The sequence below is a fragment of the Panulirus ornatus genome, chromosome 2 (genome assembly GCF_036320965.1).
Source record: "Panulirus ornatus isolate Po-2019 chromosome 2, ASM3632096v1, whole genome shotgun sequence".
NCBI classification, from domain to species: domain Eukaryota; kingdom Metazoa; phylum Arthropoda; class Malacostraca; order Decapoda; family Palinuridae; genus Panulirus; species Panulirus ornatus.
In genome coordinates this window covers 52,918,038-52,939,239 of record NC_092225.1, presented here as the reverse complement: position 1 = coordinate 52,939,239, position 21,202 = coordinate 52,918,038, and the positions used below count along the sequence as shown (strand labels likewise).

The window sequence follows — 21,202 nt, the reverse complement described above, 5'->3', positions numbered from 1 at the left end:
CTTCTTCCTTCAACTGTGGGAGTATAGCTTCTTCCTTCAAGTGTGGGAGTATAGCTTCTTCCTTCAATTGTGGGAGTATAGCTTCTTCCTTCAACTGTGGGAGTATGGCTTCTTCCTTCAACTGTGGGAGTATAGCTTCTTCCTTTAACTGAGGGAGTATAGCTTCTTCCTTCAACTGTGGGAGTATAGCTTCTTCCTTCAAGTGTGGGAGTATAGCTTCTTCCTTCAACTGTGGGAGTATAGCTTAACATTCTTCCCTTCTCTGTGTTTCATGTCGTAATGAGCTGATAATGTCTTCCTTCACTTTGTTTCTTATTTCTTTTTAGTGTTTTGGTTGTGAGAGAACCTTCATTCATTTAAGTCTGTCGGTTGTGAGAGAACCTTCATTCATTCAAGTCTGTTGGTTGTGAGAGAACCTTCATTCATTCAAGTCTGTCGGTTGTGAGAGAACCTTCATTCATTCAAGCCTCGGTTGTGATAGAACCTTCATTCATTCAAGTCTGTCGGTTGTAAGAGAACCTTCATTCATTCAAGTCTGCCGGTTGTGAGAGAACCTTCATTCATTCAAGTCAGCCGGTTGTGAGAGAACCTTCATTCATTCAAGTCTCGGTTGTGAGAGAACTTTCATTCATTCAAGTCTGTCGGTTGTAAGAGAACCTTCATTCATTCAAGTCTGCCGGTTGTGAGAGAACCTTCATTCATTTAAGTCTGCCGGTTGTGAGAGAACCTTCATTCATTCAACTCTGTCGGTTGTGAGAGAACCCTCATTCATTCAAGTCTGTCGGTTGCGAGGAAACCATCATTCATTCACATGCATTCTCTATGGACTCTGGGTCATTTTCCATATTGCTAAGGTGTCTATGTAATTATCAGAAAGTTCTACTTAACCTCCATGTCTTGTTCTTTATCTGCCTTGTTACCTTCACCTGATTTAACCAGACCTGTGCTCATCTCTCTTGTCTTTATTGTAGAATCTCTCATGATTTCTTGGCTCCATCATCTGCAGGTATCCTGTGTGCACCAGACATCTTCCCTGCCTCATTTCGTGCCGAACCTCTTTCCACATGCTTTAATTTCCTCTCAACCCCTTCCCTAGTGCATCACATACCATGCAGATATTCCTCGAGTCTTTTGATCTCGTTTCGTCTTGTGGAATCTACTGTATGGAATAATTTGCTCAGCCTTACCTTCTTATGTCAGTGAGTGGCGTCACGTTCTGTGTATACGAACTTAATGATATTCAGTTTCTTTGTGTCTGTTATAAGACCTGTTGTCTGTTTCCCCGTGTCCCGGTGTTGTGAGTGAGGCACTATGTACACTTGGATGAATCTTGCAGGACCCGACGGAGGCGGTGAAGGAGCCCGTCGGAGGGGAAGAAGGAGGAGAAGGCACGCAGGAGGCGGTGGTGCCCGGAGCGACCCTCCGCCAGTATCTCCTCTCTATCGTCTACATGCCCAGGGTGGGTGGTAGTCCTCCTGGCCAGCGATGGCTGGCCTGGTGTGGTCAGAAAAAATAAAGGGGGGGAAGAGGGTCTATTAATTTACCTTGAGGCACGCCAGTTTATATGACGTCACTGGCTGACTCTGTTATGGATGTCTAAGTGTAAACAGTGACTTGAAATTTTTGTATATCTTGACCAACATTGAAGCAAGGTTATTTGCCATTGATGTTTTGCAATCGTGATTGATTGGACAGTCAAATCACTCCATCACACCAGCATAATGCAACATGAACCAGTCAAATCGAATCAGAGTACAGTAACGTTTCCCAACTTTCATTCCAGGTCTTGCTATATACCATATAGTGCCATAGAATAATTGCTTCATGGTTCTCATTTTAAGTTCACGAATTTCAAGACTGGATTGATGAAGAGTGATGCCATGGTTGACCCAGAGAGATAATGTTAAGACCTGCAGGCATCTCTCTAGCCATAAGATGGTCTTATGAATACTTGGAAAAGTTCTAGTGTTAGCGTCACAGGCTTTCTGTTGTTACAGATTCATTGTCACGATTTTCAGTTTTATTATGTACATGTAATGCAGTATTGTTTTCAGTCTCTCTCTCTCTCTCTCTCTCTCTCTCTCTCTCTCTCTCTCTCTCTCTCTCTCTCTCTCTCTCTCTCTCTCTCTCTCTCTCTCTCTCACGAATTCTCTGTTCATGAGAAAGTGCCTAAGTATAACTAGAATTAAGTTTCAAGAAAAATAAGAAAAAACAACTGGAAGTAGTCAGGAGATTTTTATCTAGAGTTAGGCGAGTCTGCGAGTAGGAAGAGAAGAGAATGAGTGGTTCAAAGTGTAGGTTTGTCTGCATCAAGGGTCTGTATTGTCACTGTGACTGTTCAATCTGTTTGTGAATGGTGAGTGAGGTTAATGCGTAGTTTGCAGAGAGGGATGGGTTTGCAGTCATTTGGAGAAGGAGGGAACCTATGAGGTGAGTCAGCTGTTGTTTTCAGATGACACAGTTCTGGTGGCAGACTCGAGTTGACACACTCCAGAAGCTGGTGTCTAAGTCTGGGAAGGAGTGTGAAAGGAGGAAGCTGAGACTTAATGAGAATAAGAGTAAAATAAAGAGGCTTAGCAAAGGAAAAAAAAAACATGGTTTGAGTGTGAGTTTGAACGGAGAAGACCATGGAGAAGTGGCATGTTTTGGATATGCAGGAGTGGGCATGGCATCGGATGGAACTCTGGGAACTGAAGCGAACCATAGGATGAGTGAGAGGTCAGAGGTCCTGGGAGTGAGAGGTCAGAGGTCCTGGGTGCTGTGATGAATGTGCGGCAAGAGAGGAAAAAGACGGTTTTGTTTGACGGTACAGAAAGTAGTTCCAGCACTGCTGCATAGACGCGAGTCTTGTGGCTCGTAAGTCCATAAATACGGGAGAAGGTGGACGTCATGGAAACTCAATGCCTGAGGATAGTGTGTGGTGTGGCGAGTAATGATTGAGTAAAGACTGACACTGGGAGAGAGAGAGAGGTGGTGGTGGTGGTGGTGGTAAGCGGATTACGTTTGAGAGACGTTGAGCGGGTTGTGCTGCGATGGTTTGGTGGTATGGAGAGGTTGGGTGGTAAAGAGACGGACGAAGAGGATATATTGTGTGTGCACGAGAAGTGAAGGGATGGAGGAGGAGGACTGGGACAAAATGGAAGGATTGAGTGGAAAGATGCTTTTGAGACATCGGGGCCTGAACGTGCAAGAGGGTGTGGGGCATGAACGGGATGGAATGGATGTGTAATGCGAAGACGGTGGCTCAGAACACTCTCAAGCAACAGGCAAGACATGTAGTGATCCATGCAGGCCATACCTCTCTCTCTCTCTCTCTCTCTCTCTCTCTCTCTCTCTCTCTCTCTCTCTCTCTCTTGCCTCGTACCTTCGTTCCCCTGCCTCATCATCCAGTGTCTCTTCTCGCCGCTGTACAGTCGCTGCGCATCCTGTGCATCACCAACCTGTTCTGCTGGATGTCCCTCGTCTGCTACTCCCTCTACTTCACTGACTTCGTGGGCGAGGCCGTGTTCGGCGGCGACCCTGGGGTGAGTGGCACCTGACAGTCTCTTGTCTTCCACCTGTTATCAGTAGATGCTCATTTGACATGATGGTCAAGCCCTCTCCAGGATGCTGGGTTGATTTTGAATATATCTTGCTTTTTTCTAGTTTAGTTAGAAAGCAGTTGTTTTAACCATTATATATATATATATATATATATATATATATATATATATATATATAGTCCAGTCCTCTGTTCTTAACGCAACCTCGCTAATGCGGGAGATGGCGAATAGTATGAAAGAAATATATATATATATATATATATATATATATATATATATATATATATATATATATATATATATATATTATCCCTTGGGATAGGGGAGAAAGAATACTTCCCACGTATTCCCTGCGTGCCGTAGAAGGCGACTAATAGGGGAGGGAGCGGGGGGCTGGAATTCCTCCCCTCTCGTTTTTAATTTTCCAAAAGATGGAACAGAGAAGGGGGCCAAGTGAGGATACTCCCTCTAAGGCTCAGTTTTCTGTTCTTAACGCTACCTCGTTAACGCGGGAAATGGCGAATATATATATATATATATATATATATATATATATATATATATATATATATATATATATATATATGTTTATTTTGCTTTGTCGCTGTCTCCCGCGTTAGCGAGGTAGCGCAAAGAAACAGACGAAAGAATGGCCCAACCCACCCACATACACATGTATATACATACACGTCCACACACGCAAATATACATACCTATACATCTCTATGTATACACATATATACACACACACAGACATATACATATATACACATGCACATAATTCATACTGTCTGTCTTTATTCATTCCCATAGCAACCCCGCCACACATGAAATAACAACCCCCTCCCCCATGCATGTGCGCGAGGTAGCGCTAGGAAAAGACAACAAAGGCCACATTCGTTCACACTCAATCTCTAGCTGTCATGTAATAATGCACTGGAACCACAGCTTCCTTTCCATATCCAGGCCCCACAGAACTTTTCATGGTTTACCCCAGACGCTTCACACGCCCTGGTTCAATCCATTGACAGCACGTCGACCCCGGTATACCACAGCGTTCCAATTCACTCTATTCCTTGCACGCCTTTCACCCTCCTGCATGTTCAGGCCCCGATCACTCAAAATCTTTTTCATTCCATGTTTCCACCTCCAGTTTGGTCTCCCACTTCTCCTCGTTCCCTCCACCTCTGACACATATATCTTCTTGGTCAATCTTTCCTCACTCATTCTCTCCATGTGACCAAAACAATTCAAAACACCCTCTTCTGCTTTCTCAACCACACTCTTTTTATTACCACACATCTCTCTTACCCTTACATTACTTACTCGATCAAACCACCTCACACCACATATTATCCTAAAACATCTCATTTTATAATCCCACTGCCGATTTGTAACGTAAACAGTATAGTTAGGCCACAAAGCAATTCGGCCTTCGTGCCCTAAAGTTAATATTTACGTACCTGTGTTGTGTCTCGACTCCTGCGCTAACCTGTCGTCCACCGCAGGCTGCAGATGGCACGCAGGAGAAGGAGCTGTACGAGGAAGGCGTTCGCTTCGGGTGCTGGGGTATGTCTCTGTACTCCCTCTCCTGCTCCGTCTACTCCTTCCTCATCGAGAAGCTGGTCAAGAGATTCAGGTGAGCTCCTGATGTGGTAGAGGGTGTGTTAAGGTTGTGTGAGGTGGTGGAGGGTGTGTTAAGGTTATGTGAGTTGGTAGAGGGTGTGTTAAGGTTGTGTGAGGCAGTAGAGGGTATGTTAAGGAAGTGTGAGGTGGTAGAGGGTGTGTTAAGGTTGTGTGAGGTGGTAGAGGGTATGTTAAGGTTGTGTGAGGTGGTAGATGGTATGGTAAGGATATGTGAGGTGGTAGAGGGTATGTTAAGGTTGTGTGAGGCAGTAGAGGGTATGTTAAGGAAGTGTGAGGTGGTAGAGGGTGTGTTAAGGAAGTGTGAGGTGGTAGACGGTATGTTAAGGTTGTGTGAGGTGGTAGAGGGTGTGTTAAGGTTGTGTGAGGTGGTAGATGGTATGGTAAGGATATGTGAGGTGGCAGATGGTATGGTGAGGATGTGTGAGCTGGTAGAGGGTATGGTAAGGATGTTTGAGGTGGTAGAGGGTGTGTTAAGGTTGTGTGAGGTGGTAGAGGGTGTGTTAAGGTTGTGTGAGGTGGTAGAGGGTGTGTTAAGGTTGTGTGAGGTGGTAGAGGGCGTGTTATGGTTGTGTGAGGCAGTAGAGGGTATGTTAAGGATGTGTGAGGTGGTAGAGGGTGTGTTAAGGTTGTGTGAGGTGGTAGAGGGTGTGTTAAGGTTGTGTGAGGTGGTAGAGGGTGTGTTAAGGTTGTGTGAGGTGGTAGAGGGTGTGTTAAGGTTGTGTGAGGTGGTAGATGGTATGGTAAGGATATGTGAGGTGGCAGATGGTATGGTGAGGATGTGTGAGCTGGTAGAGGGTATGGTAAGGATGTTTGAGGTGGGAGAGGCAATGGTAAGGATATTGCACATTAACTCCTCATGAGGAATGCCACACAGATGAACTGTAGGAAGGAGAAATGAATGAGTTCCGCGTGGAAGAGAAGACCATATGTGAGGTACAGGAAGAGAGATGTGGTCATGCACTGTAGGAGGAGATGACCAGTGTCGTCCAGATGCAGCAGCGGCAGTGGTGAGCAAATTTTGAACCAGCCGCCCCCGAGGATTGGATGAAGAGTGGCAAAGCTGTGGGTAAACAGAAGTAATCCGCCTGGTGTGAAGGGGAGTGAGGCAGGGAAAGGAGTGTGTGTGGCCCGCAGGTGGGTGACTGAGGAGGAGGGAGGGAAGGCATGCGGGTCATGGGAGAGGTAGGAAAGTGTTGGGAGAGATGTGAACCTCACACTCTACGTAGAAAGTTTATGGTAACTGAATCAGGAAGGGAATAGCATGGTGATCACCCTGGAGTAAAACCCTATTAAAAAACAACAACGAAGACTATGATTGACAACATCCTCCGATGTGTTCCCCTGTGCTTGTCTTCAGCGCATCACCAAACACTCCGGGAGTAAGAAGGTCAAGGAAAATAGTACAAGACCAATATGGACAAATCTTATCGTATCATGGAATACCGTTAGTGTTGGAGGAATACATACACTCTCCTGATCTCTTCATCAACGAGAGAGGTGAGCGTAGATCCACATCTTGGACAAGGCTGTCGACCCACAGGCAACCCAGTTTTTCATCCTCCCTTTGGAGGCTGCCTAATGTATAAGTATTCGTAAAAGCTGTGTTATTAAAAAGATAATGTTGAATGGTATGTAATGTTTTTATAAGTATGAGTGTAATGTATACATAGTCTGTAATTGCAAGGTATACATAAGTTAACTATACTTGTACGATGTTTTATACATGATTATGATCGTAAGATGCTGTATGTATAAGCTGTATGTAATCGCTTTGTCTCTGACATGAATAAGGAACGACCATAGTTGTTAAGGAAAACCTAAATATTGTCATTTTTCTCTAAATTCATCGTAACATTGCCGCTTGACCTGACCAAGACATTTATAAGCCAAGTAACTAACTCTCTCAGGTGTGACCTTACTATACCTGCCAGTCTGGTGCATTTATCCGTCGTCACCATAACTCACAATCGTTATTAACAAGTCTGTTTATCGTCTGTTGTTGTACTGTACATTATTACGTCTTCCAGGTTCACAGTACGTAGGTTCATGTCAAGCAGGGTTGGCATGTGTATTTTCATTTTTTCCTTATAAGGTCTCATTTCCTAGCACTCCGTCTTGTCCCTGCTGCTGAGTGTAGCGCAGCCTCGAAGAGCCCCTTGAAGGAGGAGTGCGTAGGGTTGCACCCCCCAAAGACTCCCTCGGGGCAAGGGTTCATCATAGTTTTGTATGGTAACACTGATCATACCTTTAGTCACTCTTCCTCCATCCCCTGAGGTCATCGTGTGTCTTCCTGTGCAGAGCCAAACCTGTGTACATATGTGGTCAGCTTGTGTACAGCGTGGGCATGGTCTTCATGGCGGTCCTACGCAAACCAGCAGCCGTCATCATCTTCTCTTGCTGTGCTGGGGTCATGTACTCCACCCTCTTCACCATGCCCTACCTCCTTGTGGCCCACTACCACGCCTCCGAGACGGTACGCTCCGCTTCACCTCGCCTTCCCACTCCCTCGTGTATCAAGATTTTTGGAGATTTGTATGATAGTATCTTCCATGGCTTTACCTCCTGCTTGCCAGTCACCTCAGTCAGGTGTCAGACCTCAACACACACACAAACACTCCCACCTTACATACTGCTGCCTCATATTTGAGGTACTAAATATGGTTCTGTGCCTCAGTGTTGGCTCACTGCCACACTCCATATACTCTTTGTTATTGTACAATAGATATCACCAAACATTATTAATGGTAAAAGTAGAGAGCTAGAACTTAGCCATTTATGAAAGTATTTTAGGACTTTTAATGGTAAAAGTAGAGAGCTAGAACTAAGCCATTTATGCAAGTATTTTAGGACTTTTAATGGTAAAAGTAGATAGATATAAACCTTTCAAGACAGTATCTTCATCATTGCTTTTTAATGTACTTATTGTATTTTATATAATGTTTAAGATGTGCACCTTAAGAATATGACAAAATACATACAGTTTTCTCATTTATCTAGCTGGGAAATCTTTCTTCCATAAATCAGTATATTTACATAATTGAAAAATAATTATACTGAACCATTTTATATAATGCACCATACTTAATAGGCACATCTAAGTCCTGAGCCAGTTTCAACTGAATCTCACAGTGAAAACGTTAATATTTCTTTAGCATCATTGCCTTACATGAAACCACAGGAACCCTTTGCAATGCTCTGTCCACAAACAGAGCTCAGATGGTAAGTTATTAAACACAAGACTCAAACAAACCTATTTCTGTTACAGTGAATCAGCTTACAAATGCTACTTTAAATGTACTCGTCTATAGAACAGTACATAACCCATCAGGTGGTACAGCACAAAAATATTTCCAACGGGGTTATAGGATATACACCCAGATGTGAATTACTGGCCTCCATCGCTTTTACTGATGTTATAAGGGAATACAATTCATTGGACTGATGAAGGGTAGGGTATTACATGGAACACACGAGCAGGAGTTGGTAATTATATTCTTGATACCCGGTTCAAGAATAACGCAAGGTCGTAAAGCATGTCTAAGAATGAATTAAGGATGAAAAAAACGTGTCAAAGAGGAAAATTTCTGACTCCTTTTGCTTATGTTTTCCTAACTACTGTACTCCCGATTTTACAAGCAGTTGAATTCGTACACACCAGATTTACCTAACTACTGCTATCCAACATTTAGTTTCATCTGGCTAGACTTGGCGGCATAACTAATTTATATTTGTAAGATAAAAATAAAGTTATAAGCTTATAGATTTACCATGAAACATAAAACATTCATTTAAACATGAACAATAACACCAGAACAGAAAGTAAATACTTATAGTTACGGTTATTAATTATGAGAAGTGTGGCACCACATGATGCTTAATTATAAATCATGAATAACTCGGTATATTCATAGAATTAAACCAAATCTTCAAACTTTATGTGTTGGGGTGGGAGTCCTCCCCGGCTGACCACCACCACCCGGGCAAGCTGTGCCAGGCGGGGTGTGGGGCCTGGGGTGTAGGGTGGGGCATCATGATGTGGTGGGGTGGGCATCAAGGGGGGATTTTCGATAAGGGTGAAAGAATAAGTGAGTGTGAGGTGTCTACTATTTTGCCATGGTTGGTGGCTGTCAGTATAATGATACAGTATTATTATTATAGTAATATTGTTCATTTGATATTATTTACGCTTTAATCTCATTGATACTGTTGCTGATGCATTCATAGAAACTTGGTACAGAATTTTTATCAAAATCGTAGCTAAGGCAGGGAACAGAACCCTTCATAATTCAGTGTAAATATAGATTCACTTACACTTACCTTTCTCAGGAACTTAACCCACAGTATAAGTGCAGGAGACCAGTAATATATTTCACCAGTGGTATATTTCATTTGGCCAAGTTGACTCAGAATTTCGGTGGTCGGTTGATGGAGAATACAGACCCTGATTTGCCGGTCACAAACCCTCAGATGGTAGCGAAGAGAAGCCCTGAATTGCATGTATATGTTGTCAAATAATAACAAATACATTTACAGAAACCCTCATTTGCAGGTAATAAACTCACATGATACGATAGACCCGAATTCCCTACGTCATAATGCAGTGTATAAGCTTTTTATTTTTATTTGCTAAACTCAGATAATGCAGAAATTAAGTATATGAACTCATGATGAACCAACCCACATGTAGTTTTTGAATTAGTCTTAAAAATAGCTTTGTCCTGTAAATCTGCAGGTAGTGGTAATAATGATTTCAAAAGCGTAGCTTTATTTTTCTGTTGAATGACCTTCTATTGACCCAGTTTCCTGTAGAGCCAGTAGCCATGTTGTTATCTCCCATAGATAAAATGTGAGGACGTTTGGCTTGTCACCAAGATACGTCAGCTGTGGGCCCGCTGCTGTGGTGCCTCGGTAAGTAGATAGGCAGGGAGGGAGGGAGGGAATGGCTGGTGCGGATGGGAAAGACCTGGAAAAGAATAGATGGAGACTGTTGTGGGAAAGAAAAATGGGATGTAGATGGAAGAGTCAGGATGGAGTTGAGTACATTCTTGGGGATGTAACAATATTTGTGTGTGTGTGTGTGAGGAAGAGAGGGGATTGGACCTAGAGTTATGGGAAGTTATGAAATGTCTGGGTTTGAAGGGGTTGTGTAATTACTGTTTTACTACTTGTATTACGGGCCCCATCTCTTGGACATTCTCAAACTGTCATACAACTTCTAAGATTTATGTTTGTGGTCTGCGTTAACAACTTTACTTCTTTTTCTCGTTTTTGCTTAATTGTGCTGTCTTCCTGTTGCTCTATATCTTTCACGGAGCTAACTGTTCACTGTCCATGTAATTGATCTGGAAATTTAAGGATGTGATCAGGTCACTCCTCACTCTTCTTTCTTCCAAGGCAGACAAATTTAAAGCCTTTAGCATTTCTATGTAATTTAGATCTTATAATTCCAATACCCACTTTGGTGCCCTCCTCCGGCCTTTCTCAAGGGGTTGTTTGTGCTTCATTAGGTGTGTTCGCAAGATTACTTTTGTTTGTGTGTGTGTAGAGATGAATATACATATTTGTATATGTATATGTGAGTTCATTGCTGTTTGATATGTGCATAAAACTAAATTTTATACTTGGAATATACGTGTTAACGTTAGTTCCTTACGATACGTAAAATTGTTTGTATGACTATTTGCATATTTTGAATTAGGTCAATAATGCAAGAGTATTAATATTAGATTAACACCCCCAACACCTTTCATTAACACTTCGCGTGCCACCACCAACAGTTCAAGGACGAGATGAACGAAGGACCAGGTGCCCTGGCAAACGATGGTCCGGAGCAGCAGGTCCGTGGCCTGGGGACCGACGTGGCCATCGTGTCCTCCATGGTTTTCCTGGCCCAGTTCATCTTGTCGTCGTGCATGGGGTCTATCATCGCAGCTGTTGGTTCCACCACAGCCGTCGTCTGTGCTGCCAGCATCCTTGCAGCATGTGGCGCAGTCACCGCTTCACAAGTCGTCTATCTCGATCTCTAATCCATTCTCTTTGGCTCCCTCGACGTGAAAATCGCCCAAGATGGAATTGGGGAGGAACTGTTGTATTGAGTGTTTGATTGGTGTTGTGAAACGTGAGAGGCAATTAGAAGATATAGGATTGTTTGTGTACTAAAAGATTATATTTGACACTGCATACCTCACCTGGTGTTTAAATACAAGGTTGGGATATGGAGAATAGATGTGTAACTCTGTGTATAAATGGATAGATATAAGTACATATTTTTCTTAACTGATAAGTTTGTATATAAACAGTACCAAATTGTGGAGCGGTAAATGAGGTTAGCAATTTTAGGAGCTTGTTGTAAGATTCGGGATTTCGATATCATGATGTAACTAATTTTAATGAGGTTGTAGATTGTGAGGCGTGCTGAATGTTTTGTTACCCGTCCTTGACTTTGATAGCTTTTGATGCACAGTTTGGGTCAGGGTGGTTGGAAAACTGTCCTCTAGATACTGCCTGCGCTTAAATTATAAGGCCTGCACTTAAATCATTAGGCCTTCACTTAAATCATAAGGCCTACACTTAAATCATAAGTCCTACACTTAAATCATAAGGCTTGCACTTAAATCATAAGGCCTACACTTAAATCATAAGGCCTGCACTTAACCTATAAGGACTGATTTAAAAATACCAACAAGAATTCTGTCAAGCAATGATTTCCAGCATTACAAATTTTGGTATATATTGGTTTTTTGGGTTTAATTGTATAAAAAGTAAATAGATATTATAATACCGACCAAGTGTTGGTGATATCTAGAGGACAGCTTCATATATTACAACATTATGACCCTGTTTATATATTTTTCATTGCAAATCTTGCCATCACAACAGTTTACTTGAACATAGATTTATTTGCTGACAAGATACATATGTATGTTATTAATTTCTTACAAAATCTTTTATATATCTCTATGATATGTAGCATTGTCCTTTCATGAATATGATGGCAAATTATACAGAACTGCAGTTTCAGTTTCTTGTGTTACTTAAATGATCATCATTACAGGAGTTACAGATGGTCAGCCCAAAATCAATTTTTGTACATGTGATAAGAGATATGATGATTAGCTATTGGATCACAGTACATATTGGCTCATGAAAATACAGAGTTGTCTGGTTCATGGTTTATGTTCTTTTGATATATATTGATCAGTGGAAATGTAAACCTAACTAAATGAATCTGTCAAGCCATGTTTATGCCAATACCCTAAAGGCTCCTTCTTTCCATCCTTCCATATTCTTGGACTCCCCTCCCCCTTCTTTCCTCTGCTTCAAGCATATGTATCTATGAAGTCTGTGTTTCTTCATTCATTTTCTACCATACATCAGTATTATTTCACAACACCTTGGATGACACTTCAAATCAAAGTGCACTTACCGCTACACCTGTATCTTCTACTGTCATTTCTTACTCAGTCAGCCCCCTTCACACCATAGAGCATCCTCAGGCATATCATTGCCAACTTTTTCCTTTCTTTTGCTTTCAAGGACCAAAAATCACATCCGTACGACACCTTGACCATACTATGCCTTCAAACATTCCTACAGTTGTCCTTTCAGATGATGACTTTCCCTTTCACACATTCCTCAGTGCACACAGGATCTTAGCCCATTCCTCTATAGTGTGACTCACTTCAGCCTTTGGCTCCATCCACATCCACTCCCAGGTACCTAAAGCACTCTACTTCCTGCAGATCCTCCCTATTTAAACATAAGTTCAAGCCAACCTGTCTTACTCTTCTTTGCCTTGTAAGCTTACTTTTGTTCACAATTTTTAAGTACTTTGCTTTCACTAACATAATTACTGGATGCCATCTGCTTGATATTACACCACAAATGAACATGAAAAGTCACCTTTGGTGAGATTGCATCATTGTCAGTTGTCAAGATAGAGTACAGTCTCGTTAAAGAACTTTTTGCTCTGAATTAGTCTACCCTGCTCTTGCTAGAGAGTGTAGCACAGCCTTGAATCTGCAGGGGAAAGGGTTCTGGGGCTATACAATGATGATAACATAAATTTTTAGAGCAGTTAAGCTTTGTTTAACCCTAAAGTACATCTTTTTTTGAAGAATTCTTTATTTTTCCTTTCTTATCCTTCTTTTATCATTCTTTGTTTTCATATACCTGCCTGGCTTTTATAACCTTTCCTTAGAGTGTCTTGACTTTCCTTAGCATTCGACACCTTATATTAACCTATATTTCTTTCATTTTCCTCGGTATTTTTACACCCATTAGATTACATTTCTTGTATCAAACTACATTTTTCTTCTATTCCATTTCTCAGCCTCTCATTTTTGGTACCCATCTGTTAACTGCAGAATTCTTATTGATATTATTACTATTATAATTAATATTATTATTGATTCTGTTTATAAAAGAAGTATTTTCATTATAATACTCTCATAAGAAATTTCATAGTGACCAGAATATGAATCTTTAATAAAAGATATGTATAATGCAGTAGAGAATTTTTTTGATCATCATAGTGTATCATAATTCATTTAATAATAATGACCAAAATATTTTGCTCTATATGTTCATATTCAAACATAGTTCTTTCATCATCTTTATTGTCAGAGTAAATAATATCTCTTCATTGTCTCAAGTTCCTCTTCACCTTCATACTCTTTGCACCTCATTTTCCATGTGATTTTTTGACTCTTGTATCTGTCACATCTTTCCAGTGTTACAAATTCCGTTTTGTTAAGTGATCCATTGCTATTGATATTCAACATGTTCTCGCATTATAGTTCCTATATATCAATCTGTTGATTGACTTGGTAATTTAATAGAACTATTCTTTCTTCAAGATTGTTTTTATGCTACTTTATTTTAGAAATCTTAATAGCAAACAATTGTTCAAGGATCATATTCCAATTTTGTAGAATGTGTTATTATTGTTTTAAATTGTTGTGATTTTTATAGTTGTGTCATTAAGAATGCCATATAATATTTACATTATTGTTTTAACAAAATTTGCTCTGTATATTTTCCTTCTCTTGAGTATCTAGGTTTGTTACTTGATTAAACTGTTCCTGTACCTCTTACTCCACTGAAGAATTGTTCAGTTTAGAGTGCCAGAGGTTTCACAACTTGAGAAAAAGTTATGTCCACACCTGTACCTCCATTTGAGTGATTTACTTATTACAGTAATTTCCATGAACTTGATAATCTTGATGTATATTTTTTTGTCACTCTGCCATTATGGTCTGGGTCTTGGAAATGATTGTCTATGTACATATTGGAATCATTCTTTACCATGAAGAACTTTAAGAAGGGATTGGCTTTTCCAGTGAATAGATGAATTTGAAATAACTAACAGAGATTGTGCTATGGAATAGACGCATTCTCTCTGCCAGTTATACATTAATTGATATCTGATTCTAATAACACCATGAGAAATTATTGGCTATTGATAATTTTCCTGGCTGAGTTGGACTGAAATGTAATGTCAGAATTAATAGATATTATTACTTCTGATACTTATAGTGGTCATATTACCTTTACCAGTAGCTATTAAGTGGTCAGCAACCAGTGTTAAATAGTCAATAAGATGATGTCACTATTTTACTATCATTAGATATGTTCCCATATACATATGGTGGATGAAGTGCATACAGGCATGCACTTTTTATGGAAAGTTTCCATAACTTGTCAGCCAGAGGGACTGGCTAAGTGGCAGGAACTTCTAGCATCCTGTGATAGACTTGTTACCCTCTGATGACACTTCATTATTACTACAAATGATGAAAAGGTACAGTGTTAGCTGCCTTCTGCTTCCTTTGAATTGGAGCAGGAGATGAACACACAGTTTTTCATACATTTCATACTGCTGTACCTATAAAATTTTTAATATTTTTGCTATGTGATGCCACGTGTGAGATTAAGATCTAAACTAGTTTCCTATAAACTATTTCTATTCCTGGGAGTGATAGCCCTATTGCAGACATATGTCCAGGGGTCATCTTATATTATATTGAGTCACAAATCAGACATTCAAACTTTATGTATGTTTAATCCTTCCCAAAGCTACTGAGCTTTTGACATCTGAATCTCTTCAATTTATATCCGGTTTTAAGTACATGTTCACCACCAAAGTTAAATTTTTCTTCGTATTTAATGATCAAGAACAGTTCACTAACAAAAAAATGTTAGAGTTTTATCTTTAATGCATGTCATTACAGTAACTTGTCTCTCTAACTTTGTTAAAGCTGTTCAGAGCCCTAACCAAGTCTTAGCTAACTGGATATCTTTCTTTCATTGCAGATTTCTGATTTAGTTAAAGAATACTAGTGTGGGGCTTCATATTCTGAGGAATTTGAAAAACTGCTATTTATAGTACTTTAATATATAAAAGCTCAAGATGATTTTGGGTGAATTACCTATTTATCTCTGTTTCCTAAACATCATTCCCTTAGGAACTACCCTCTTGAGGAAAGGTGGCCATGGATTGCTGAAGGCTTTGAGGTAACCTTCCTTTGATATGGTGACCCGTGAGGAGAGTAAAATGGTATGCTCTTTGGATGCAAAAATTTGGTTATAGCATGCTTTAAATGGTTGGAGCTTAAAAAAAAAAAAGAATTTAGATTTGCTTTCCTATCATTCTTTAGTCTTTGCACTCACTCCAGAAGGCATTATCATATCAAAATTCCTGTTAATTAGAGGGACACTAAGCCTCAATTCTCTTGTTATATCAAAACTATTTTCAGAGCTATTACTACACCAAAGAAAGGCCTGCAACAAACCATTACCACCTCTCCCCAAGAGGGGAGTTCCGAAGGGAACAAGGCACAGGAAATCATCCAACAAATCTAGAGCTTTTATTTATTCAAGATACTATAAATGGCAGGTTTTCAAATTCCTCAGAAGATGAAGCCCCACACTAGTATCTTGTAACTAAAGTAGGAATCTGAAATGGTAGAATGATATCCAGTTAGCTAAGACTTGGTTAGGGCTGTGAATAACTTTAACAAAGTTTGTTTTGAGAGACAGAATACTGTAATGACATGCATTAAAGATAAAAATTCCATTACTGCATAATATAATTAGATGTTTCAAAGTGAATGATATCCAAGTTATATTTTCATATTCAGCCAAGACCATTAGAAGTAAAGTTGCCTTCTCCAGTGAGATTTGTTTTTCAGCATGTCATATTGCATACTTTTGATCCAGAGATGACCATTGGTTACAATTATGATCCCATTAAATCAATTTAGGGTCTTTTCACATACTGTTAGTCTTCTTCAAGAAGCTCTTATATCCAGTTTTCATGGTCATCTGTGAATGATACCATTACATTGTTACCCTTATGCAAGAGGTGGGATTTCTACTCTGTTTCGAAGTATGTATACAATTATTCCGTATAATATTTGTGAGAATCATTTCATCAGTTCTGCAAAGTAGCAAGCTTAACACATTTTCTAATCCGTGGTCAACCTTTGATCTTGTTGCAAAATACAGAGTTCAGATTCACTTGATAATCTATTGACGAACTTTTTACCTTTTTCTGAGCCAAAAATTGTCTGTGTGTTGTTTTGATCCCTTTAATCAATAACTGTAAATGTACAGGAATAAACGTGGTTTAGCCATTGCGAAGATGATATGACTATCATTCTTTTCTGAGGAAACTGAGAATTTGGCCTCCACCTGTTATTGACTATTACATAATTATTCCATAATGCTTCATCGCAATTGCTGTCATGCTTAGAAGATATATTTTCGTAGGAGCTCTTTCAAGTTTTTCAGGGTAGGTAAGAGTATTCTGTGACAAAGCTGCCCTGACCTTACCCTGGACATTATGAGTTACCATCACAGACTGGTGGAGAAAATGGTGATGTCATTCATTTGACATTATGTGCTACTGGTCAGTGACTCCAGAGCAGATATTGGTAAAGTTGCTAGACCATCATTATCTCTGAGTGATGTGAAAACATAGTCCCACAATTTTACTTCAAAAATTTCCTTAGATGACGTTGAGAGCCTCATATATCCTCAGCTTATACTGTCAAAAGCTTGGGAAAGTGTGTCATAAAATGAAAAATACTGTATTCCTGTCTCATTAGATAAGAAAGAATACTGTATTCTTAAAAAGGTAAATGGATGTATGAAAAATTATCATGTACTATTGTCAAAGCATATTGATGTGCTAATGTGTGCTGCATAGTAGATAAAGAAAATAGCAATAGAACTGTAAGCATACTGCTTTCTTTTATAATATACCAAAGCAATTTTCTTTTATAATACAGTTTTAAGTCCATTCAAAGAAGAGATTTTATATTTTAGAGTAGCTGTGTTTGTCTATGTAAGTTTCAGAATTTTGTGTGCAAAGATGATTGCTGTGTGTGATGCCAGATGCTGATCTAGTTTCATTTTCTTTTCAATTTTTTCCTTTAAGAAAAGTGCATTGTTTCATTTTCGTTAAGCCATCAGCAGTACATTCCCAGAAGCCCAGAAGAGACAGTAAGAGAAGCCAGGGCCTTTACTGAATCAACAGTTGAAACAGAAATCACACCTAAACTTGCCATACGCTTAATCTGAGACTAGCTTTTCAAAATATAACACATTAAAACAAGATCTTGATTCCACCAAGCACACTATGGCTCCTCACACTCTCAAGAATTCAGCAGTTGTGTCTGCTTATAGCCTGAGAGAATTCATTAAAAGTGATGGCAATATTAGAAGCTCCAAAGTCATTAGTACTCTGGGATGTTGCTCAAGTGTCGCCCTGTTGTTTTAACTTCTGTCCTTTGGCATTGCTAAGAAATACAATGAAATTCTGGAAAAATGGTGTTGATATACTTTTTCGTTGTTGTTCAAATGCAGAAAATTATGTAGATATAAAGGATAAGCTTCATTTAAGTAACTTTTTTTGTTTTGGGGAAAATGTGTATTCAGATCTTTCAGTATTATCAGCCTGTTTCTTATTCCATTGTCACAATGTACCATACATCCTACATCAAACCATAATTCATTACTAACATAAAGCAGAGATAAAGGGAAATATATCTTACAATCTCTGCTCATATCTCATTTTTGTCATGATTTTTAGTTGCCCCTTCGACTAACACTTTCATAGTTCCTGTCTTTTGTGTACGTTTTATTAAGCAGAATACTGGGATATCACGGAACATCATATTAATAGTGTGAAACGAACAGACAAGTTTATATATATTCTTGCACCAGTAGTCCCTTCTATCATTATTTGGTTCCTGCAGGACTGAGGAAGCTCACCACATCCACTGGCCGACATCACAGGTGATGTGTGTGTGTGTCTGTGCAGAGAGTGCAGGACAGTTGAGTTGTTAGTGCTCTGAGTCTTCTTTATGGTAGTTATATCATGGGATGAAGGGTCTTTGGATAAGTTCAAATGATATTTATAGTATTGTAATGATGAGTGATATTCAGAGCATAGATGGGAAAGTGTGACGTGTTTGTCTGGGGAGTTTGGTTTATGATGGATGTATGTCAAGTAGGTTGGAGTGAGACTTTTTTATATTTCTGCTTTTGTGAGGGTGGAAGACTAGACAGGTGAGGCATAGTTTAAAGTGCTAATGAATTTTCTGTTTAGGATTTTGAGGGATTCTTTTTCTTGTCCAAAGCTGGTTCCATTTAGTGTTTTGAGGGCATTTATTTGGTGTGTTGCTTTTGTGCTGATATTATAGGTTTGGGGAGTGACTGTCATGTGTGATGCCTAGAATGTTTGGTGTTTAGCTCAGTGGGAGAGACTTCCCAGTTATGGTGACGAGAGTGAGAGCTGGATTCAGGTCCATCTGGATTTTAAAGAGTGATGAAAGACTTGTGGAGATGCAGATATTCTATTCTGGGTGAGCCAATGTTCTAATTGTGTAATGTAGTGCTGCATGTTTGTTGTTACTGTGGTGTCAGGCCGTTGTGATGTGATCATGAGGTCGTCTGCATCGGAAAAGACCTGATATTGAAGTTTCCTTGAGGTATTGGGATTTGTGTAAGAAGATATTGAGAAGAGTTGGAGAAAGAACTGCTTAATAGGGAACTCCATTGTAGAGCTTGTGTTTCAGTGGTGAAGCTATTGTGAGTGACTCTTAGTATGATGACTGGCTATGAAACTGCCCAACCACTTTTTTGTTGTTGTGAAGGGTGGTATCAATCCCTCCTGGCTACACGGCAGGTTCTCAAACACCTGGAATCTTGTCAACATAATACCAGCCCTCTAATAAACCGCCCAACCCTCTCTCTTTCTATCATCCCGAATCACTTCTGTCCTCAGTAGCCAAACTCTGTGAAAAACTTATCCTCGATCGAATCAAACAGAGCATCCCACTCTCACCCACACAGCTGGTCTTCAGGCTCAGGTGCACCATCAACACACAGACCTTGTTATATACAACATATCCAAGATGGCAAAGACGAACCACAGTCATCCCCTCCCTTCCGCGCAGTACATCAAGGCCTTCGACGCTGTCCCTCGACATATCCTGAGACTAAAGATAACTTGGAATCACACTCGACAAGAATGAAAAAGAATTGGTTGGACAATTTCATAGCCGGCCGCTGTAGGAGAGTCACTCTCATGGCTTGTTATACCAAGAGTTAAGTCACACCGGTGCGGCTGTGTCTTCGTCTGTTGAGAAAATGAGTACAGTCTCATTGAGGAACTTTATATTTCAAAGGAGTCCATCATTTCCCTGGTATTGGAAGTAGCGCTGCCTTGATGCTGCGGGAGCCTTTAATGTGAGAGGGGTCCTGGGGTTATAAAATAACAAAAAGTATGATAATGGTAGATTGATGACAAAGAGAAATTGGAGATGGTCTTTCATAAAATATTTTTTATTGTATATATATATATATATATATATATATATATATATATATATATTCCAATATGAAGGGAATACATGAATTTTCTCAGTATTTGTTTCCATATAAATAATCAGCTTGCCTGTGAAGAATGTTGTAGGTACTGAAGGATGCATGTTGTGTGTAGCAAATGTCTGGAATAAAGTTGTTAATTGTTTGTAGTATTTATTTAAACCTACCAAATAATGTTAGTGGTCTGTGATGTACTGTAGGCAAGTATTGATTAAGTACTGAATAATGTATTTAATAACGTAATTAGCTGTATGTAGTGGAGACTACGTGTGTCTCGTTTTATAATGAAGTCATAATAGGTAAGAAAGTCTAGTCTGATGGTAGATAAGAAAACTTTTGATGTATCAGGAGTAGCAAAGTAGCCATGATGCAATGTCTGGTAATTGCATATATTAAGAATGGAGAAAAGTCTTAACTGATGATATTGCTGGGCTAGGAAACTGAGGGGCGTCTACCAAATGATGTTTTTTGTTAGACGAATCTACATTACAGAAAACCAATAATTAGTGTTTCCAGAGTTTAAAGTGTACCAAACCGGTTCGATGGTCTCAAACCTACAAATTTATCCACCCAAAACACAGCCTATTCATAACTAATGTCTCTTGTGGAAGCCACAATCTGCTGGTACCATATCCAGGCATCAGCCAATCACAAAGCGGAGTGGTCCGATTTTGCCACATTCAGCTCCCATAATTTTGTCTGCTTTATCCTGTGTTGTTTGAGGCGACTCAAAAAAAAAAAAAAAAAAAAAAAATTGGGGTGTGGTGGGGAAGTGAAAATTCTTCTCTCTTGTATTATCACTTAAACAGCGAACTGAAACATTCAAATGAGGATTTGCCTTCGAAGATAAGGTCTTACCAAGTTTGAATGTTTATTGGTGTGGCTAGGAAAAAAAAAACGGAGACAAGTGAGAGAAATCTGGATGTTTTGACTGAACGAAAACTGGAAATGATTCAGGGATGTTGAGGGGACAGCGAGAGGACAAGGGTGAAAGAATTGGCACTTGAGTTAGTTCAAGGAAGTTCAACACAGTTGTGAGTTAGAATGAAATTAGAGTACGAGGAGTGGATGGTTGTTGCTGCTTGTGCAACTCGTAGTGAGACGAGTGAAGAAGAAAG

The 21,202-nt window shown here is 39.7% G+C and overlaps 1 protein-coding gene across 4 annotated transcripts in view; it reads left to right on the top strand.

The window, feature by feature from the left end:
* Positions 1 to 20,229, top strand: part of LOC139756413 (membrane-associated transporter protein-like) — a 256,616-nt gene extending 236,387 nt beyond the window's left edge. For all 4 annotated transcript variants that reach the window (XM_071675871.1, XM_071675855.1, XM_071675848.1 and 1 more), the window contains 6 exons: positions 1,337 to 1,459; positions 3,414 to 3,524; positions 5,051 to 5,181; positions 7,488 to 7,662; positions 10,029 to 10,097; positions 10,967 to 20,229. In XM_071675871.1, coding sequence (XP_071531972.1) covers positions 1,337 to 1,459; positions 3,414 to 3,524; positions 5,051 to 5,181; positions 7,488 to 7,662; positions 10,029 to 10,097; positions 10,967 to 11,215 — 858 coding nt within the window. In that variant the 3' untranslated portion in view covers positions 11,216 to 20,229. The remainder of the gene's footprint in view (positions 1 to 1,336; positions 1,460 to 3,413; positions 3,525 to 5,050; positions 5,182 to 7,487; positions 7,663 to 10,028; positions 10,098 to 10,966) is intronic.
* Positions 20,230 to 21,202: the final 973 nt, after the last annotated feature.